This window comes from Oncorhynchus nerka, linkage group LG14 (genome assembly GCF_034236695.1).
Source record: "Oncorhynchus nerka isolate Pitt River linkage group LG14, Oner_Uvic_2.0, whole genome shotgun sequence".
NCBI lineage: Eukaryota > Metazoa > Chordata > Actinopteri > Salmoniformes > Salmonidae > Oncorhynchus > Oncorhynchus nerka.
Genome location: NC_088409.1, coordinates 13,433,124 through 13,455,180, shown reverse-complemented (window position 1 = coordinate 13,455,180; position 22,057 = coordinate 13,433,124). Strand labels below are relative to the sequence as shown.

At 44.3% G+C, this 22,057-nt stretch overlaps 2 protein-coding genes across 3 annotated transcripts in view; one reads left to right on the top strand and one right to left on the bottom strand.

Annotated features, from left to right (window-relative positions):
- LOC135575139 (oxysterol-binding protein-related protein 3-like) overlaps nucleotides 1–22,057 on the top strand; it is a 379,659-nt gene that overhangs the window by 153,577 nt on the left and 204,025 nt on the right. The gene's annotated exons all lie outside the window — the stretch shown is intronic.
- The window catches only part of LOC115126609 (oxysterol-binding protein-related protein 3-like), an 82,774-nt gene that overhangs the window by 8,856 nt on the left and 51,861 nt on the right, over nucleotides 1–22,057 (bottom strand). For both annotated transcript variants that reach the window (XM_065027451.1, XM_065027452.1), the window contains 7 exons: nucleotides 18,295–18,432; nucleotides 18,122–18,185; nucleotides 13,281–13,359; nucleotides 10,946–11,090; nucleotides 8,810–8,954; nucleotides 3,852–3,978; nucleotides 2,061–2,183 (listed from right to left, as the gene is read on the bottom strand). In XM_065027451.1, coding sequence (XP_064883523.1) covers nucleotides 2,061–2,183; nucleotides 3,852–3,978; nucleotides 8,810–8,954; nucleotides 10,946–11,090; nucleotides 13,281–13,359; nucleotides 18,122–18,185; nucleotides 18,295–18,432 — 821 coding nt within the window. The remainder of the gene's footprint in view (nucleotides 1–2,060; nucleotides 2,184–3,851; nucleotides 3,979–8,809; nucleotides 8,955–10,945; nucleotides 11,091–13,280; nucleotides 13,360–18,121; nucleotides 18,186–18,294; nucleotides 18,433–22,057) is intronic.

Genomic DNA, 22,057 nt, shown 5'->3' with positions numbered 1-22,057 from the left:
TAGGTACATCCATATTGTGTTATAAACTGGGTGGTTCGAGCCCTGAATGCTGATTGGCTGAAAGCCGTGGTAAATGAGACCGTATATCACGGGTATGACAAAACAATTATATTTCCTGCTCTAATTACGTTGGTAACCAGTTTATAATAGCAATAATGTACCTCGGGGGTTTGTGGTATATGGCCAATATACCACGGCTAAGGGCCGTATCCAGGCACGTTGCGTCATGCATAAGAACAGCCCATAGCCGTGGTATATTGGCCATATACCACACCTCCTCCTGCCTTATTGCTTTAATAAACCCAGTGGGAATAAATGCAGGTGGAGTTTAGCTGTGGAGATGTATTAGAACAGGGTCCCTTTATAAGAAAAATAAAGTCTAGACCCAATGTTATTCTGCTATTATCATTTATATGTAGACCCAATGTTATTCTGCTACCAAAGACGTTTTGTTATTATCATTTATATGAACCCTCAATTCAATTGTACGTATTCTCTTTTACAGAAAGGGCCCGATGCCGACTTGAGTTAAGCGCGAGTAGATGGAAGGTAATTATCTGAAGTTGACCTGAAGCATGAGAATAGCGTGATGTTCGTTTTGGGTGGAGATTGAATGCATGAAGGTGTGGCAGAGGTGTGTCTGCAGATACGGAGGATTCTGAACACTTTTACACGCTAGGAAACTATGAACAAGGTCTAGCAAACCTACCGATTACAAGTGGAAAAAGCATCGGATTACTTTTGTTTTCCAATCAAAAAAGAACCATTCTCCATGCACTGTAATTTACAACTTGATCAGAGCTGTTGATTAGAGCTAGGTAAACGAGTACTTGATAAGAGCTATTGATTAGAGCTAGGTAAACGAGTACTTGATAAGAGCTATTGATTAGAGCTAGGTAAACGAGTACTTGATCAGAGCTATTGATTAGAGCTAGGTAAACGAGTACTTGATAAGAGCTATTGATTAGAGCTAGGTAAACGAGTACTTGATAAGAGCTATTGATTAGAGCTAGGTAAACGAGTACTTGATAAGAGCTATTGATTAGAGCTAGGTAAACGAGTACTTGATAAGAGCTATTGATTAGAGCTAGGTAAACGAGTACTTGATAAGAGCTATTGATTAGAGCTAGGTAAACGAGTACTTGATAAGAGCTATTGATTAGAGCTAGGTAAACGAGTACTTGATAAGAGCTATTGATTAGAGCTAGGTAAACGAGTACATGATAAGAGCTATTGATTAGAGCTAGGTAAACGAGTACTTGATAAGAGCTGTTGATTAGAGCTAGGTAAACGAGTACTTGATAAGAGCTGTTGATTAGAGCTAGGTAAACGAGTACTTGATAAGAGCTGTTGATTAGAGCTAGGTAAACGAGTACTTGATAAGAGCTGTTGATTAGAGCTAGGTAAACGAGTAATCAGTTTGGATGAGGGGATTGTAAATATAAATTACACTTGTTTTAGATCTATTTGACATTATAATCACTGGAGACCAATGTGAAACCAGTCATATGGCAGCAAACTGAAACATTTCAACATATCAACTTCCTCACAGAAAACTCCACGAGAAAATGTGTTGGCCAGCAAACGGGATTACATTTATTCAGCGCGCGCAAAAGCCCATTACGCACCTTCGTAAGGCAATACCAAGTACTGAGAAGTGCATAGGAAAGGTGTGCGTAAGAAACGTGTCATTTCCAAAGTCGGAATCGGGCCCAAAGTGAATAGATCAATTGATAGCAACCGAATCTCACATTGTATCAGATGACTTCCCAAACAAAGATAACCTCATGTGCATCAGTGTCTTCCTCTGGGAGTCTACCACTTGTTTCTAGCATCACAGAGTTATGTGTCATTATAGATCGGTTTAAACAATTGCTCATTTGTAAAAAAAATAATACTGCATATACTGTATAGTAAAAAAAAAAAATCCCTCAAATCAAGGAATGTCCTGCGACCCCTAGGTTGGGAACCCCTGTACTAGAGTGCTCATATCCTGTCTGTCAAATGGCCACGTCCGTGACAGTTTAGGCATCGCCCTGTATCCAGCTGTAGGAGTTCACCTGAAGAATGTGGGTTGATGTGTCATGGTGTTTTCCTCCAGGACTCTGCGTCTGTCTCTCTGCTGCTGTTCTATCTTCTGCTTCTGTTCCTCTGCTGCCTCTATGTTGCCCTCCTCTAGCAGCCTGGTACACACACACGCACACACGCACGCACGCACACACGCACGCACGCACGCACGCACGCACACACACACACAAATGGATTAATTTGGATAAACAATAAAGCAAACCCAACTGTGTATGGTGTAATAATGGTCATTTGATGCAGTGATACATCACTGTGTATGGTGTAATAATGACCACTGTAATACGAAACTGTATTGCCAAATGCACATTTCTACATTGTTACACCATGCTGGTCTCTACACCATGCTGGTCTCTACACCATGCTGGTCCCTACACCATGCGGGTCCCTACACCATGCTGGTCTCTACACCATGCTGGTCTCTACACCATGCTGGCCCCTACACCATGCTGGTCTCTACGCCATGCTGGTCTCTACGCCATGCTGGTCTCTACGCCATGCTGGTCCCTACACCATGCTGGTCTCTACGCCATGCTGGTCCCTACACCATGCTGGTCCCTACACCATGCTGGTCCCTACACCATGCTGGCCCCTACACCATGCTGGTCTCTACACCATGCTGGTCCCTACACCATGCTGGTCCCTACACCATGCTGGTCTCTACCCCATGCTGGTCCCTACACCATGCTGGTCTCTACCCATGCTGGTCCCTACACCATGCTGGTCCCTACACCATGCTGGTCTCTACCCCATGCTGGTCCCTACACCATGCTGGTCTCTACACCATGCTGGTCCCTACACCATGCTGGTCCCTACGCCATGCTGGTCTCTACGCCATGCTGGTCTCTACCCCCTACACCATGCTGGCCCCTACACCATGCTGGTCCCTACACCATGCTGGTCTCTACACCATGCTGGTCCCTACACCATGCTGGTCCCTACACCATGCTGGTCTCTACACCATGCTGGTCCCTACGCCATGCTGGTCTCTACGCCCCTACACCATGCTGGCCCCTACACAATGCTGGTCCCTACACCATGCTGGTCCCTACACCATGCTGGTCACTACACCATGCTGGTCCCTACACCATGCTGGTCCCTACACCATGCTGGTCCCTACACCATGCTGGTCCCTACACCATGCTGGTCCCTACGCCATGCTGGTCTCTACACCATGCTGGTCTCTACACCATGCTGGTCTCTACGCCATGCTGGTCCCTACACCATGCTGGTCCCTACACCATGCTGGTCCCTACGCCATGCTGGTCTCTACACCATGCTGGTCTCTACACCATGCTGGTCTCTACGCCATGCTGGTCCCTACACCATGCTGGTCCCTACACCATGCTGGTCCCTACACCATGCTCGCCCCTACACCATGCTGGTCCCTACACCATGCTGGTCCCTACACCATGCTGGTCCCTACACCATGCTGGTCTCTACACCATGCTGGTCTCTACACCATGCTGGTCCCTACACCATGCTGGTCCCTACACCATGCTGGTCCCTACACCATGCTGGTCTCTACACCATGCTGGTCCCTACACCATGCTGGTCTCTACACCATGCTGGTCCCTACACCATGCTGGTCTCTACACCATGCTGGTCCCTACACCATGCTGGTCCCTACACCATGCTGGTCTCTACACCATGCTGGTCCCTACACCATGCTCGCCCCTACACCATGCTGGCACCTAAATCATGCTGGTCCCTACACCATGCTAAGACAACGGTGTGTTACTGTACAGTAGCACTCTGTCTCTCACCTCTGGTCGAGCCGTAGCCGGGTGTCTGTGGGAGGCAGCAGCAGTTTCAGTGAAGGGTCCAGCTCATTGAGCTCCATAGCAAACTTAGTGAAGCCGTAGTACTGCTCGTGGTCAGCCGGCATGGCATCTGAGAACACACACAAAGACACACACACCAGAGACACTCTTTTTACATCCCAGGGAGATGGGAACAGTGGTGTAAAGTACTGAAGTAAAAATTATTTAAAATACTACTTAAGTCGTTCTTTTGTGTATCTGTACTTTACTTCACTATTTATGTTTTTGACAACTTTTAGTTTTACTTCACTATATTCCTAACGATAATAATGACACCCGAAAGTAGTCGTTACATTTTGAATGATTAGTAGCACAGAAAATGGTCCAATTCTCACACTTATCAAGAGAACATCCCTGGTCTGATCTGGATGACTCACTAAACAGAGAACATCCCCTATCATCCCTATTGCCTCTGATCTGGATGACTCACTAAACAGAGAACATCCCTGGTCATCCCTACTGCCTCTGATCTGGAGGACTCACTAAACAGAGAACATCCCTGGTCATCCCTACTGCCTCTGATCTGGGGGACTCACTAAACAGAGAACATCCCTGGTCATCCCTACTGCCTCTGATCTGGAGGACTCACTAAACAGAGAACATCCCTAGTCATCCCTACTGCCTCTGATCTGGGGGACTCACTAAACAGAGAACATCCCTGGTCATCCCTACTGACTCTGATCTGGAGGACTCACTAAACAGAGAACATCCCTGGTCATCCCTACTGCCTCTGATCTGGAGGACTCACTAAACAGAGAACATCCCTGGTCTGATCTGGATGACTCACTAAACAGAGAACATCCCTGGTCATCCCTACTGCCTCTGATCTGGAGGACTCACTAAACAGAGAACATCCCTGGTCATCCCTACTGCCTCTGATCTGGGGGACTCACTAAACAGAGAACATCCCTGGTCATCCCTACTGCCTCTGATCTGGAGGACTCACTAAACAGAGAACATCCCTGGTCATCCCTACTGCCTCTGATCTGGGGGACTCACTAAACAGAGAACATCCCTGGTCATCCCTACTGCCTCTGATCTGGAGGACTCACTAAACAGAGAACATCCCTAGTCATCCCTACTGCCTCTGATCTGGGGGACTCACTAAACAGAGAACATCCCTGGTCATCCCTACTGACTCTGATCTGGAGGACTCACTAAACAGAGAACATCCCTGGTCATCCCTACTGACTCTGATCTGGAGGACTCACTAAACAGAGAACATCCCTGGTCATCCCTAACTGCCTCTGATCTGGGGGACTCACTAAACAGAGAACATCCCTGGTCATCCCTACTGCCTCTGATCTGGAGGACTCACTAAACAGAGAACATCCCTGGTCATCCCTACTGACTCTGATCTGGAGGACTCACTAAACAGAGAACATCCCTGGTCATCCCTACTGCCTCTGATCTGGAGGACTCACTAAACAGAGAACATCCCTGGTCATCCCTACTGCCTCTGATCTGGGGGACTCACTAAACAGAGAACATCCCTGGTCATCCCTACTGACTCTGATCTGGAGGACTCAGTGAGTGTTGGAGGGTGACCCTGGCTATAGGTAAATGATGTCTGAGTGTTGGAGGGTGACCCTGGCTATAGGTAGATGATGTCTGAGTGTTGGAGGGTGACCCTGGCTATAGGTAGATGATGTCTGAGTGTTGGAGGGTGACCCTGGCTATAGGTAGATGATGTCTGAGTGTTGGAGGGTGACCCTGGCTATAGGTAGATGATGTCTGAGTGTTGGAGGGTGACCCTGGCTATAGGTAAATGATGTCTGAGTGTTGGAGGGTGACCCTGGCTATAGGTAGATGATGTCTGAGTGTTGGCGGGTGACCCTGGCTATAGGTAGATGATGTCTGAGTGTTGGAGGGTGACCCTGGCTATAGGTAGATGATGTCTGAGTGTTGGAGGGTGACCCTGGCTATAGGTAAATGATGTCTGAGTGTTGGAGGGTGACCCTGGCTATAGGTAAATGATGTCTGAGTGTTGGAGGGTGACCCTGGCTATAGGTAAATGATGTCTGAGTGTTGGAGGGTGACCCTGGCTATAGGTAAATGATGTCTGAGTGTTGGAGGGTGACCCTGGCTATAGGTAGATGATGTCTGAGTGTTGGAGGGTGACCCTGGCTATAGGTAAATGATGTCTGAGTGTTGGAGGGTGACCCTGGCTATAGGTAAATGATGTCTGAGTGTTGGAGGGTGACCCTGGCTATAGGTAAATGATGTCTGAGTGTTGGAGGGTGACCCTGGCTATAGGTAAATGATGTCTGAGTGTTGGAGGGTGACCCTGGCTATCCGTAAAGAAAAAAACAAGGATATTGTGCCGTCTGGTTTGCTTAATATAAGGAATTTTATGATTTATACTTTTACTATTGATATTTAAGTATATTAGATCAATTACCTTTACTATTGATGTTTAAGTATATTAGATCAATTACCTTTACTATTGATGTTTAAGTATATTAGATCAATTACATTTACTATTGATGTTTAAGTATATTAGATCAATTACCTTTACTATTGATGTTTAAGTATATTAGATCAATTACATTTACTATTGATGTTTAAGTATATTAGATCAATTACATTTACTATTGATATTTAAGTATATTAGATCAATTACATTTACTATTGATGTTTAAGTATATTAGATCAATTACATTTACTATTGATATTTAATTATATTAGATCAATTACATTTACTATTGATATTTAAGTATATTAGATCAATTACATTTACTATTGATATTTAAGTATATTAGATCAATTACATTTACTATTGATGTTTAAGTATATTAGATCAATTACATTTACTATTGATATTTAAGTATATTAGATCAATTACATTTACTATTGATATTTAAGTATATTAGATCAATTACATTTACTATTGATGTTTAAGTATATTAGATCAATTACATTTACTATTGATACTTAATTATATTTAGAACCAAATACTGTTAGACTTTTACTGGGTGATTTTCACTTTTACTTTTTACTTACAGTATATTAATATTGTTTAGCTTCAGACACATATTTTTCTAAGATATTTACTGGTATAAATAAAGATACAGAGATACATTTCAAAATAAACTATATGGATAAGAAAAGTAATTATGTAAATGTGATATTTCAGTTACATTTTTTGTAGAAAAAAAATAATAACAATAAAATAAAATAAGTGTTTTTGCTTTGTCATTATGGTGTATTATGTGTAGATTAATGTGGGGGGAAACTATTTCATTCATTTTAGAATAAGGCTGTAACGTAACAAAATGTGGAAAAAGACAAGGGTTCTGCACTGTATCTACTGGTAGAAATGAAGATAAAGACACAAGGGGTCTGAACTGTATCTACTGGTAGAAATGAAGATAAAGACACAAGGAGTCTGAACTGTATCTACTAGTAGAAATGAAGATATAGACACAAGGGGTCTGAACTGTATCTACTAGTAGAAATGAAGATATAGACACAAGGGGTCTGAACTGTATCTACTAGTTGAAATGAAGATATAGACACAAGGGGTCTGAACTGTATCTACTAGTTGAAATGAAGATATAGACACAAGGGGTCTGAACTGTATCTACTAGTAGAAATGAAGATATAGACACAAGGGGTCTGAACTGTATCTACTAGTAGAAATGAAGATATAGACACAAGGGGTCTGAACTGTATCTACTAGTAGAAATCAAGATATAGACACAAGGGGTCTGAACTGTATCTACTAGTAGAAATCAAGATATAGACACAAGGGTTCTGAACTGTATCTACTAGTAGAAATCAAGATATAGACACAAGGGTTCTGAACTGTATCTACTAGTAGAAATCAAGATCTAGACACAATGGTTCTGAACTGTATCTACTAGTAGAAATCAAGATATAGACACAAGGGGTCTGAACTGTATCTACTAGTAGAAATCAAGATATAGACACAAGGGGTCTGAACTGTATCTACTAGTAGAAATGAAGATATAGACACAAGGAGTCTGAACTGTATCTACTAGTTGAAATGAAGATATAGACACAAGGGGTCTGAACTGTATCTACTAGTTGAAATGAAGATATAGACACAAGGGGTCTGAACTGTATCTACTGGTAGAAATGAAGATATAGACACAAGGGGTCTGAACTGTATCTACTAGTAGAAATGAAGATAAAGACACAAGGGGTCTGAACTGTATCTACTGGTAGAAATGAAGATATAGACACAAGGGGTCTGAACTGTATCTACTAGTAGAAATGAAGATATAGACACAAGGGGTCTGCACTGTATCTACTAGTTGAAATGAAGATAAAGACACAAGGGGTCTGAACTGTATCTACTAGTAGAAATCAAGACAAAGACACAAGGGGTCTGAACTGTATCTACTAGTAGAAATCAAGATATAGACACAACGGGTCTGAACTGTATCTACTAGTAGAAATCAAGATATAGACACAAGGGGTCTGAACTGTATCTACTAGTAGAAATCAAGATATAGACACAAGGGGTCTGAACTGTATCTACTAGTAGAAATCAAGATAAAGACACAAGGGGTCTGAACTGTATCTACTAGTAGAAATCAAGATATAGACACAAGGCGTCTGAACTGTATCTACTAGTAGAAATCAAGATAAAGACACAAGGGGTCTGAACTGTATCTACTAGTAGAAATCAAGATAAAGACACAAGGGGTCTGAACTGTATCTACTAGTAGAAATCAAGATATAGACACAAGGGGTCTGAACTGTATCTACGAGTAGAAATCAAGAGATAAAGATAAATCAACTGTACGGATAAGAAAAGTATGAATACTTCCAACCGATGGGCTAAACATGTAAAGCCCTGATGTGTAGCATGTGTAGGTCAAGACACTGGGCTCAGTATAACAGGTTCAGGCTGTTATTACAATCATACATACTGGCTCTCCAGATGCAGGTGGCAGAGGGGGGGTCTCCACAGTACACCCCCTCGTTCCACTTCCCAAACAGTCTGTGGATGACCTTCCCCTTGTGGTCTGTGATGGTGCCCTCCACCTCGTTAACACTCGAGTTCCAGTACTTGGCCTGTACACAGGGAGGAATGCAAAACATTGTTATTGAATATCAAGCCCTGGCCAAAATATTGCAATATACACCTAGAAAAAGAACCTTAAAGGGTTCTTCGGCTGTCCTCATATGAGAACCTTTCTTGGTTCCATGTAGAACCCTTTCCACAGAGGGTTTTTACATAGAACCCAAAAGGGTTCAACCTGGAACCCAAAAGGGTTCTACCTAGAACCAAAAAGGGTTCAACCTGGAACCAAAAAGGGTTCTACCTGGAACCAAAAAGGGTTCTACCTGGAACCAAAAAGGATTCTACCGGGAACCAAAAAGGGTTCTACCGGGAACCAAAAAGGGTTCTACCTAGAACCAAAAAGGGTTCTCCTATGGGGAAAGCTGAAGAACCCTTTGAAACCCCTTTTCTAAGAGTGTATAGGGAATAGGGTTCCGATCTATGAGTCACTGTGGGTAAGAATAGTCATAATAGATCTTTATTTTCATCTTCATATACCAGCCAGTAGAAGGCAGTGTTGAGATATCTATGTTCAAACGCAACATGCTGAACCAGTAGAGTACAGTAGTTTACAATGAGAACCACTGAGGAGATGAGGGGACAGGAGCAGAGAGGAGAGGAGAAAGGAGAGAGATGAGAGAGGAAAGAGGAGAGAGGGGAGAGATGAGAGGGGTGAGAGGAGAGATGAGAGGAGAGAGATGAGAGGAGAGAGAGGAGAGGGAGAGATGAGAGGAGAGAGATGAGATAGGAAAGAGGGGAGAGGGGAAAGAGGAGTGGGGAGAGGAGAGGGGGTAGAGATGAGAGAGGAGAGGGGAGAGTGGAGAGGAGAGAGGAAAGAGGAGAGGACAGCATCGTAGAGGACAGCATCGTAGAGGACATGAGAGGACAGGAGAGAGGAGAGGACAGTAGAGGACAGGAAAGAGGAGAGGGGTGAGAGGAGAGATGAGAGAGGAGAGGGGAGAGGACAGCATCGAGACGACAGGAGAGGACAGGAGAGAGGAGAGGGGGTGAGAGGAGAGATGAGAGAGAAGAGGGGAGAGTGGAGAGGAGAGAGGAGAGAGGAGAGAGGAGAGAGGAGAGGAGAGGAGAGGAGAGGAGAGGAGAGGAGAGGAGAGGAGAGGAGAGGAGAGGAGAGGAGAGGAGAGGAGAGAGGACAGGACAGGAGAGGTTATATTGTATAATAAGCTCCTACATGTCTTGACCTGGCATCCTACATTGCAGTAGACCTTTCAACTCCTCAGAGTGTGTGTGTGTGACACAGTTTTGACTAATTTAACCTGGCATCCTACATTGCAGTAGACCTTTCAACTCCTCAGAGTGTGTGTGTGTGACACAGTTTTGACTAATTTAACCTGGCATCCTACATTGCAGTAGACCTTTCAACTCCTCAGAGTGTGTGTGTGTGACACAGTTTTGACTAATTTAACCTGGCATCCTACATTGCAGTAGACCTTTCAACTCCTCAGAGTGTGTGTGTGTGACACAGTTTTGACTAATTTAACCTGGCATCCTACATTGCAGTAGACCTTTCAACTCCTCAGAGTGTGTGTGTGTGACACAGTTTTGACTAATTTAACCTGGCATCCTACATTGCAGTAGACCTTTCAACTCCTCAGTGTGTGTGTGTGTGACACAGTTTTGACTAATTTAACCTGGCATCCTACATTGCAGTAGACCTTTCAACTCCTCAGAGTGTGTGTGTGTGTGTGTGTGTGTGTGTGTGTGTGTGTGTGTGTGTGTGTGTGTAACACAGTTTTGACTAATTTAAGCTTTTAACAACCCTTTCACCAATCCGCATCACTTATAAAGAAGCATTTCCACTCAGCTTGCAGCTTTCCAGTGTCCAGTTAGACTGGAGAGTGGCTGGATATCTCTCACTGAAAAGCAGCTTTATTACTGCCATGGCCAGGGGGGACTCACACACCCACATACTGACTGCTCTAAATATCAGGTTAAACAGGTGGAATATCCCCTCCGGTTTACACCCCCCCCCGTCTCTCACCTTGATGAAGGTGACCTTACACTGGCAGATATCAGTGCTGGTGTTCCTGATGGAGATCTCTCCGTAGTGTTCTATCCAGCGCTGCCCACTCAGGATGTTGTGGATGCAGGACGTGACCTTGTTCCACTCATAGTGGTCCCCAAACCTGCAGGACGGGGAGAGGGCGTGTCACAATATGTTTGTTTTTCAGTGTATGTGTGTGTGTGTGTGTGTGTGCATGAGATAAGACGCAGGTCACTGTATAAAACAACAAAAGTACCTTTAATAGAATTAAATCAGTTTATCAGTCTATTATCAGTCTGTTATCAGTCTGTTATCAGTCTGTTATCAGTCTATTATCAGTCTGTTATCAGTCTATTATCAGTCTGTTATCAGTCTGTTATCAGTCTATTATCAGTCTGTTATCAGTCTATTATCAGTCTGTTATCAGTCTGTTATCAGTCTATTATCAGTTTGTTATCGGCCTGTTATTAGTCTGTTATCAGTCTATTATCAGTCTGTTATCAGTCTGTTATCAGTCTGTTATCAGTCTATTATCAGTCTGTTATCAGTCTATTATCAGTCTGTTATCAGTCTGTTATCAGTCTGTTATCAGTCTATTATCAGTCTGTTATCAGTCTATTATCAGTCTGTTATCAGTCTGTTATCAGTCTATTATCAGTCTATTATCAGTTTGTTATCGGCCTGTTATTAGTTTGTTATCAGTCTATTATCAGTCTGTTATCAGTATATCAGTCTATTATCAGTCTGTTATCAGTATATCAGTCTATTATCAGTATATCAGTCTATTATCCGTCTATTATCAGTCTGTTATCAGTCTGTTATCAGCCTGTTATCAGTATATCAGTCTATTATCAGTCTGTTATCAGTCTGTTATCCGTCTATTATCAGTCTGTTATCAGTATATCAGTCTGTTATCAGCCTGTTATCAGTATATCAGTCTATTATCAGTCTGTTATCAGTCTGTTATCCGTCTATTATCAGTCTGTTATCAGTCTGTTATCAGTCTGTTATCAGTATATCAGTCTGTTATCAGTCTACTATCAGTCTACTATCAGTCTACTATCACTCTACTATCAGTATATCAGTCTATTATCAGTCTGTTATCAGTCTATTATCCGTCTATTATCAGACTATCATTCTATCATCAGTCTCTATCAATCCATTATCAGTCTATCAGTTTATTATCAGTCTATCAGTCTATTATCAGTCTATTATCAGTCTATTGTCAGTCTATTATCTATTTGAGTGATATCTGGACATTGACAAACAGGTTTGGGGGGTCTGGTTGGACCATGGATGTAGTGACTAGTTGGTCAGTAAGGGGGGTCTGGTTGGACCATGGATGTAGTGGCTAGTTGGTCAGTAAGGGTGGTCTGGTTGGACCATGGATTTAGTGGCTAGTTGGTCAGTAAGGGTGGTCTGGTTGGACCATGGATGTAGTGACTAGTTGGTCAGTAAGGGTGGCCTGGTGGGACCATGGATGTAGTGGCTAGTTGGTCAGTAAGGGTGGTCTGGTTGGACCATGGATGTAGTGGCTAGTTGGTCAGTAAGGGTGGTCTGGTTGGACCATGGATGTAGTGGCTAGTTGGTCAGTAAGGGTGGTCTGGTTGGACCATGGATGTAGTGGCTAGTTGGTCAGTAAGGGTGGTCTGGTTGGACCATGGATGTAGTGGCTAGTTGGTCAGTAAGGGTGGTCTGGTTGGACCATGGATGTAGTGGCTAGTTGGTCAGTAAGGGTGGTCTGGTTGGACCATGGATGTAGTGGCTAGTTGGTCAGTAAGGGTGGTCTGGTTGGACCATGGATGTAGTGGCTAGTTGGTCAGTAAGGGTGGTCTGGTTGGACCATGGATGTAGTGGCTAGTTGGTCAGTAAGGGGGGTCTGGTTGGACCATGGATGTAGTGACTAGTTGGTCAGTAAGGGTGGTCTGGTTGGACCATGGATGTAGTGGCTAGTTGGTCAGTAAGGGTGGTCTGGTTGGACCATGGATGTAGTGGCTAGTTGGTCAGTAAGGGTGGTCTGGTGGGACCATGGATGTAGTGGCTAGTTGGTCAGTAAGGGGGTTCTGGTTGGACCATGGATGTAGTGGCTAGTTGGTCAGTAAGGGTGGTCTGGTTGGACCATGGATGTAGTGGCTAGTTGGTCAGTAAGGGGGGTCTGGTTGGACCATGGATGTAGTGGCTAGTTGGTCAGTAAGGGGGGTCTGGTTGGACCATGGATGTAGTGACTAGTTGGTCAGTAAGGGGGGTCTGGTTGGACCATGGATGTAGTGGCTAGTTGGTCAGTAAGGGTGGTCAGGTAGAGTGAGATTGAGAGGGACAGTAAAGCACTCACCCTGGCAGCATCACATGGGTGGTGCCCACAGGAACTATTTCCATAGACTTCCCCCAGAACTTGTTTTTCCACCTCATGTCTAAAGACGTCACAGGAAAGACAACAGCAGGGTTAGTGCATCCAAGAGGAACGGCCTCCAGCTTTAGACTAATAGCTGGTATGGTTGGTTCGGGCCTCCAGCTTTAGACTAATAGCTGGTATGGTTGGTTAGGGCCTCCAGCTTTAGACTAATAGCTAGTATGGTTGGTTCGGGCCTCCAGCTTTAGACTAATAGCTAGTATGGTTGGTTAGGGCCTCCAGCTTTAGACTAATAGCTGGTATGGTTGGTTAGGGACTCCAGCTTTAGACTAATAGCTGGTATGGTTGGTTAGGGACTCCAGCTTTAGACTAATAGCTGGTATGGTTGGTTAGGGACTCCAGCTTTAGACTAATAGCTGGTATGGTTGGTTAGGGACTCCAGCTTTAGACTAACAGCTGGTATGGTTGGTTAGGGACTCCAGCTTTAGACTAATAGCTGGTATGGTTGGTTAGGGACTCCAGCTTTAGACTAATAGCTGGTATGGTTGGTTAGGGACTCCAGCTTTAGACTAATAGCTGGTATGGTTGGTTAGGGACTCCAGCTTTAGACTAATAGCTGGTATGGTTGGTTAGGGACTCCAGCTTTAGACTAATAGCTGGTATGGTTGGTTAGGGACTCCAGCTTTAGACTAATAGCTGGTATGGTTGGTTAGGGACTCCAGCTTTAGACTAATAGCTGGTATGGTTGGTTAGGGACTCCAGCTTTAGACTAACAGCTGGTATGGTTGGTTAGGGACTCCAGCTTTAGACTAATAGCTGGTATGGTTGGTTAGGGCCTCCAGCTTTAGACTAATAGCTGGTATGGTTGGTTAGGGACTCCAGCTTTAGACTAATAGCTGGTATGGTTGGTTAGGGACTCCAGCTTTAGACTAATAGCTGGTATGGTTGGTTAGGGACTCCAGCTTTAGACTAATAGCTGGTATGGTTGGTTAGGGCCTCCAGCTTTAGACTAATAGCTGGTATGGTTGGTTAGGGACTCCAGCTTTAGACTAATAGCTGGTATGGTTGGTTAGGGACTCCAGCTTTAGACTAATAGCTGGTATGGTTGGTTAGGACTCCAGCTTTAGACTAATAGCTGGTATGGTTGGTTAGGGACTCCAGCTTTAGACTAATAGCTGGTATGGTTGGTTAGGGACTCCAGCTTTAGACTAATAGCTGGTATGGTTGGTTAGGGACTCCAGCTTTAGACTAACAGCTGGTATGGTTGGTTAGGGACTCCAGCTTTAGACTAATAGCTGGTGTGGTTGGTTAGGCCTCCAGCTTTAGACTAATAGCTGGTATGGTTGGTTAGGGACTCCAGCTTTAGACTAATAGCTGGTATGGTTGGTTAGGGACTCCAGCTTTAGACTAATAGCTGGTATGGTTGGTTAGGGACTCCAGCTTTAGACTAATAGCTGGTATGGTTGGTTAGGGACTCCAGCTTTAGACTAATAGCTGGTATGGTTGGTTAGGGCCTCCAGCTTTAGACTAATAGCTGGTATGGTTGGTTAGGGACTCCAGCTTTAGACTAATAGCTGGTATGGTTGGTTAGGGACTCCAGCTTTAGACTAATAGCTGGTATGGTTGGTTAGGGACTCCAGCTTTAGACTAATAGCTGGTATGGTTGGTTAGGGACTCCAGCTTTAGACTAACAGCTGGTATGGTTGGTTAGGGACTCCAGCTTTAGACTAATAGCTGGTATGGTTGGTTAGGGACTCCAGCTTTAGACTAATAGCTGGTATGGTTGGTTAGGGACTCCAGCTTTAGACTAATAGCTGGTATGGTTGGTTAGGGACTCCAGCTTTAGACTAATAGCTGGTATGGTTGGTTAGGGACTCCAGCTTTAGACTAATAGCTGGTATGGTTGGTTAGGGACTCCAGCTTTAGACTAATAGCTGGTATGGTTGGTTAGGGACTCCAGCTTTAGACTAATAGCTGGTATGGTTGGTTAGGGACTCCAGCTTTAGACTAACAGCTGGTATGGTTGGTTAGGGACTCCAGCTTTAGACTAATAGCTGGTATGGTTGGTTAGGGCCTCCAGCTTTAGACTAATAGCTGGTATGGTTGGTTAGGGACTCCAGCTTTAGACTAATAGCTGGTATGGTTGGTTAGGGACTCCAGCTTTAGACTAATAGCTGGTATGGTTGGTTAGGGACTCCAGCTTTAGACTAATAGCTGGTATGGTTGGTTAGGGCCTCCAGCTTTAGACTAATAGCTGGTATGGTTGGTTAGGGACTCCAGCTTTAGACTAATAGCTGGTATGGTTGGTTAGGGACTCCAGCTTTAGACTAATAGCTGGTATGGTTGGTTAGGGACTCCAGCTTTAGACTAATAGCTGGTATGGTTGGTTAGGGACTCCAGCTTTAGACTAATAGCTGGTATGGTTGGTTAGGGACTCCAGCTTTAGACTAATAGCTGGTATGGTTGGTTAGGGACTCCAGCTTTAGACTAATAGCTGGTATGGTTGGTTAGGGCCTCCAGCTTTAGACTAATAGCTGGTATGGTTGGTTAGGGCCTCCAGCTTTAGACTAATAGCTGGTATGGTTGGTTAGGGACTCCAGCTTTAGACTAATAGCTGGTATGGTTGGTTAGGGACTCCAGCTTTAGACTAATAGCTGGTATGGTTGGTTAGGGACTCCAGCTTTAGACTAATAGCTGGTATGGTTGGTTAGGGACTCCAGCTTTAGACTAATAGCTGGTATGGTTGGTTAGGGACTCCAGCTTTAGACTAATAGCTGGTATGGTTGGTTAGGGACTCCAGCTTTAGACTAATAGCTGGTATGGTTGGTTAGGGACTCCAGCTTTAGACTAATAGCTGGTATGGTTGGTTAGGGACTCCAGCTTTAGACTAATAGCTGGTATGGTTGGTTAGGGACTCCAGCTTTAGACTAATAGCTGGTATGGTTGGTTAGGGACTCCAGCTTTAGACTAATAGCTGGTATGGTTGGTTAGGGACTCCAGCTTTAGACTAATAGCTGGTATGGTTGGTTAGGGCCTCCAGCTTTAGACTAATAGCTGGTATGGTTGGTTAGGGACTCCAGCTTTAGACTAATAGCTGGTATGGTTGGTTAGGGACTCCAGCTTTAGACTAATAGCTGGTATGGTTGGTTAGGGACTCCAGCTTTAGACTAATAGCTGGTATGGTTGGTTAGGGACTCCAGCTTTAGACTAATAGCTGGTATGGTTGGTTAGGACTCCAGCTTTAGACTAATAGCTGGTATGGTTGGTTAGGGACTCCAGCTTTAGACTAATAGCTGGTATGGTTGGTTAGGGACTCCAGCTTTAGACTAATAGCTGGTATGGTTGGTTAGGGACTCCAGCTTTAGACTAATAGCTGGTATGGTTGGTTAGGGACTCCAGCTTTAGACTAATAGCTGGTATGGTTGGTTAGGGACTCCAGCTTTAGACTAATAGCTGGTATGGTTGGTTAGGGACTCCAGCTTTAGACTAATAGCTGGTATGGTTGGTTAGGGACTCCAGCTTTAGACTAATAGCTGGTATGGTTGGTTAGAGCCTCCAGCTTTAGACTAATAGCTGGTATGGTTGGTTAGGGACTCCAGCTTTAGTCTAATAGCTGGTATGGTTGGTTAGAGCCTCCAGCTTTAGACTAATAGCTGGTATGGTTGGTTAGAGCCTCAAGCTTTAGACTAATAGCTGGTATGGTTGGTTAGGGACTCCAGCTTTAGACTAATAGCTGGTATGGTTGGTTAGAGCCTCCAGCTTTAGACTAATAGCTGGTATGGTTGGTTAGAGCCTCCAGCTTTAGACTAATAGCTGGTATGGTTGGTTAGAGCCTCCAGCTTTAGACTAATAGCTGGTATGGTTGGTTAGAGCCTCCAGCTTTAGACTAATAGCTGGTATGGTTGGTTAGAGCCTCCAGCTTTAGACTAATAGCTGGTATGGTTGGTTAGGGACTCCAGCTTTAGACTAATAGCTGGTATGGTTGGTTAGAGCCTCCAGCTTTAGACTAATAGCTGGTATGGTTGGTTAGAGCCTCCAGCTTTAGACTAATAGCTGGTATGGTTGGTTAGGGCCTCCAGCTTTAGACTAGCTGTAATAGCTGGTATGGTTGGTTAGAGCCTCCAGCTTTAGACTAATAGCTGGTATGGTTGGTTAGGGACTCCAGCTTTAGACTAATAGCTGGTATGGTTGGTTAGGGACTCCAGCTTTAGACTAATAGCTGGTATGGTTGGTTAGGGACTCCAGCTTTAGACTAGCTGTAATAGCTGGTATGGTTAAGACCAGTGATCCGCGTGGTCAGGAAAATCTCTTGCCCTTAGTTATAAACCCAGTGTCTGTGTCAGGTGAAAGGGTGTGTATCAGGTGAAAGGGTGAGTATTAGGTAAAAGGGTGTGTATCAGGTGAAAGGGTGAGTATTAGGTGAAAGGGTGAATATTAGGTGAAATGGTGTGTATCAGGTGAAAGGGTGAGTATCAGGTGAAAGGGTGTGTATCAGGTGAAAGGGTGAATATCAGGTGAAAAGGTGAGTATCAGGTGAAAGTGTGTGTATCAGGTGAAAGGGTGTGTATCAGGTGAAAGGGTGAGTATCAGGTGAAAGAGTGAGTATCAGGTTAAAGGGTGAATATCAGGTGAAAGGGTGAGTATCAGGTGAAAGGGTGAGTATCAGGTGAAAGGGTGAGTATCAGGTTAAAGGGTGAATATCAGGTGAAAGGGTGAGTATCAGGTCAAAGGGTGAGTATCAGGTGAAAGGGTGAGTATCAGGTTAAAGGGTGAATATCAGGTGAAAGGGTAATAGTTTGTAGAGGACCATGGTGTTGACTTACCTTGCCAGAATATGTAGTTTTTAGAGTCAGCGTGGCATGCTGATATAGGTGGGTGATGGCTGACCTGAGAACAGAGATAAAGAATGGCAGGCTTGTACTTGATGGATCAAACCTGATGAATTCTTCAGATACTTCCAGGTCATATTTAGGACATGTGGGTCTGTGTACAGTACCTGTTCTGCTACAAATCGGAGGCCCTTGTCGGGGCGGTCACACTCATAGGTCTCCCCCAGGACCGGGTTGAAGGGCTTCCCTCCCGCTCGGTGGTAGCTGGACGCGTACCCCGACACTGCAAACGTGGCTATGTACACCTACAGACAGTTAACAGCACCGGTCAGGTCATTACTCCTCTGTTCAAGTATCAGTCATCAGCACATTCCATCATCCGTAACACTTGAGCAGGACAGACAGACAGACAGACAGACAGACAGACAGACAGACAGACAGACAGACAGACAGACAGACAGACAGACAGACAGACAGACAGACAGACAGACAGACAGACAGACAGACAGACAGACAGACAGACAGACAGACAGACAGACAGACAGACAGACAGACAGACAGACAGACAGACAGACAGACAGACAGACAGACAGACAGACAGACAGACAGACAGACAGACAGACACACACACACACACACACACACACACACACACACACACACACACGGACAGTAGTTAGTGAGTCAAAACACAGATTAACCCAAGAATGACATTATGACAGTTTTTATGGACGACAGAAAGTGCAAAGTGGAACCATAGAGTTGGATAGAGGACTTGGCCCAAAGCCTGTTTCAGCCCTCAATGGCGCTGTCTGTGCTATCTCCATTCACCAAAGATGACCCGAGCCGGAGATGAGCCCTCTGGTACATCTCTATGAGATAAGAGGTTGTCCCACCATAATTACCCCTGGGGGTCCGCAGGAGAACTGTTTGTAGTGAGTTTGTGTCCAATGGACCATTCAATAACCCTTCATTCTAACATCTGATCATTGCTGGTGAAATTCCCATTCGATTTCCCACAGACATAGATATCATTCGGCTCCCGAGTGGCGCAGCATCTCAGTGCTAGTGGTGTCACTACAGACCCTGGTTCAATTCCAGGCAGTCCCATAGGGCGGCGCACAATTGGCCCAGTGTCGTCCGGGTTAGGGTTTGGTCATTGTAAATGAGAATTTGTTCTTAACTGACTTTTCTAGTTAAATGAATAAAACGTAAATAATTTCCTCTCCATTTGAGTAGAATGGGCCTGATGACCTCAGTAATGTGAAACTGAATGTGAGAGGCTGTGTCCAAATGGAACTCTATTTAGTGCACTACTTTTAATCACGGCCCATAGGGAATAGGGTGTCATTTGAGAGGAAGCCAGAATGGCTGGCTGACTGAGTGGATGCTGTCTGGATCTGGATGTCCCCTCTGATAGGCCGCACTGGGCCAGGGGAAAAAGCACTCATCATCATCATCATCACAATCTCCTCCACTCCACAAAGACCCTGATGGGACAGCTGTCTTCATCTGCCTGCTGCCTGTCCTCTTCAATGCAGACTACAGCTGTCTTCATCTGCCTGCTGCCTCTCCTCTTCAACACAGATTACAGCTGTCTTCAGCTGCCTCTCCTCTTCAACACAGATTAGAGCTGTCTTCAGCTGCCTGCTGCCTCTCCTCTTCAACACAGATTACAGCTGTCTTCAGCTGCCTCTCCTCTTCAACACAGATTACAGCTGTCTTCAGCTGCCTCTCCTCTTCAACACAGATTACAGCTGTCTTCAGCTGCCTCTCATCTTCAACACAGATTACAGCTGTCTTCAGCTGCCTCTCATCTTCAACACAGATTACAGCTGTCTTCAGCTGCCTCTCATCTTCAACACAGATTACAGCTGTCTTCAGCTGCATCTCCTCTTCAACACAGATTACAGCTGTCTTCAGCTGCCTCTCCTCTTCAACACAGATTACAGCTGTCTTCATCTGCCTACTACTGTTTATTTTCAACACAGATTAGAGCTGTCTTCAGCTGCCTGCTACCTCTCCTTTTTAACACAGATTATAGTTGCAAACTTCCCAGGTTTTTCAGAAATCTTCAAGAACTGTGTGATGTCATCTACCATGTGAGTATATGTACTGAGCTGTACCAAGGAGGTGCATCCCTGAAGAGCCCCAGGGCTCCATCCTAGGTCCTTATCATTCAGCCTCTACATCAACAACCTTTCTTCTATGTGAAAGGGAGTGGACACCCACATGTATGCTGATGATACTGTCCTTTACACCTGTGGTAATCTCTGAAACCCGAGAACTAAAACCATGCGTAATTGCGTCAGTTGTGTTAAATCAGTGTTTCCCAAACTAAGTCCTGGGGACACCAAGAAGCGTACATTTAGCCATTACCCTTGCACTATAGAGCTGATTCAAATAATCAAAGCTTGATGATGAGTTGGTTGTTTGAATCCGCTGTGTAGTGCCTGGGGAAAAAACTAAATGTGCACACAGGGGGGGGCAAGGAGGACTGGGTTTGGGAGCAGGTTGTAATTAAACTAACACAAGTACTGTACCTCTGTCTGTAACTAATGCCTAGCTATTGATTAATGTAGCATTACTGTACCTCTGTCTGTAACTAATGCTTAGCTATTGATTAATGTAGCATTACTGTACCTCTGTCTGTAACTAATGGTTAGCTATTGATTAATGTAGCATTACTGTACCTCTGTCTGTAACTAATGGTTAGCTATTGATTAATGTAACATTACTGTACCTCTGTCTGTAACTAATGATTAGCTATTGATTAATGTAGCATTACTGTACCTCTGTCTGTAACTAATGCCTAGCTATTGATTGATGTAGCATTACTGTACCTCTGTCTGTAACTAATGCCTAGCTATTGATTGATGTAGCATTACTGTACCTCTGTCTGTAACTAATGCCTAGCTATTGATTGATGTAGCATTACTGTACCTCTGTCTGTAACTAATGCCTAGCTATTGATTGATGTAGCATTACTGTACCTCTGTCTGTAACTAATGCCTAGCTATTGATTGATGTAGCATTACTGTACCTCTGTCTGTAACTAATGCCTAGCTATTGATTGATGTTTGGCTCTGCCTGCTGATAATGCAGTGAGAGGAGGAAGAGAACACACAATCATAGCGATGATCCATGAGGTGAACTAGAGAAAAGGGCTGAGGTGTCAATGAATACAGCCTGCATCCCAAATAGCACCCTATTCCCAAGTGCACTACTTTTGACCAGAGCCTTAATGGGTATAGGGAGCCATTTGGAACGCAGCCTGTATTTACTGACACCTCTGCCCTTTTCTCTAGTTCACCTCATGTATCATCGCTATGACGCCCACCTCTCTGACAAACTGACAAACTCCACTCAACTTCTATTGGTCGGGGAGTCTGGAATCTGTGGGTCTAGTTCTGGTCCTTCACACTGAGCTACTGCAGCCGGTAACACACATTCATCATTTCAAATGGAACAAACGCTCTGCAGGAAATATATTCCACACAGATTTATTACCGCAGTGAGGTCCCATGTCTTCAAAGGCTTTCATCAAATGTCTCTCGCTTTAGAGAAACTGGTCAGTGAATACAATGTGCCATCAAATCAGCGAAGTGCTGATCCTAAATCCTCAATCCATTTTAGTAGTCATATACAATTGCTGATAAACAATTATATGCACAAAAGCAGAAAACCAAACAGATCATTTGTACCAAGTAATTTAAAACGGAGCGAGCCGAGGCACACTACTGGCTACAGCCGAAGTGTCCAATCAGGATCTAGCCAGTGGGAATGAAATGTCATTTCTCCTCAAATGTCCAGAGGACATTACAGCACTACCGCGAAGAGTGTGTATTATTCACCATTTGTGCAGAAGGGGTCTTGTGTGCTCAGATGTGTGAATCTGTTCGGTGTGTGTATGTGTGTGGGTCCCATTGT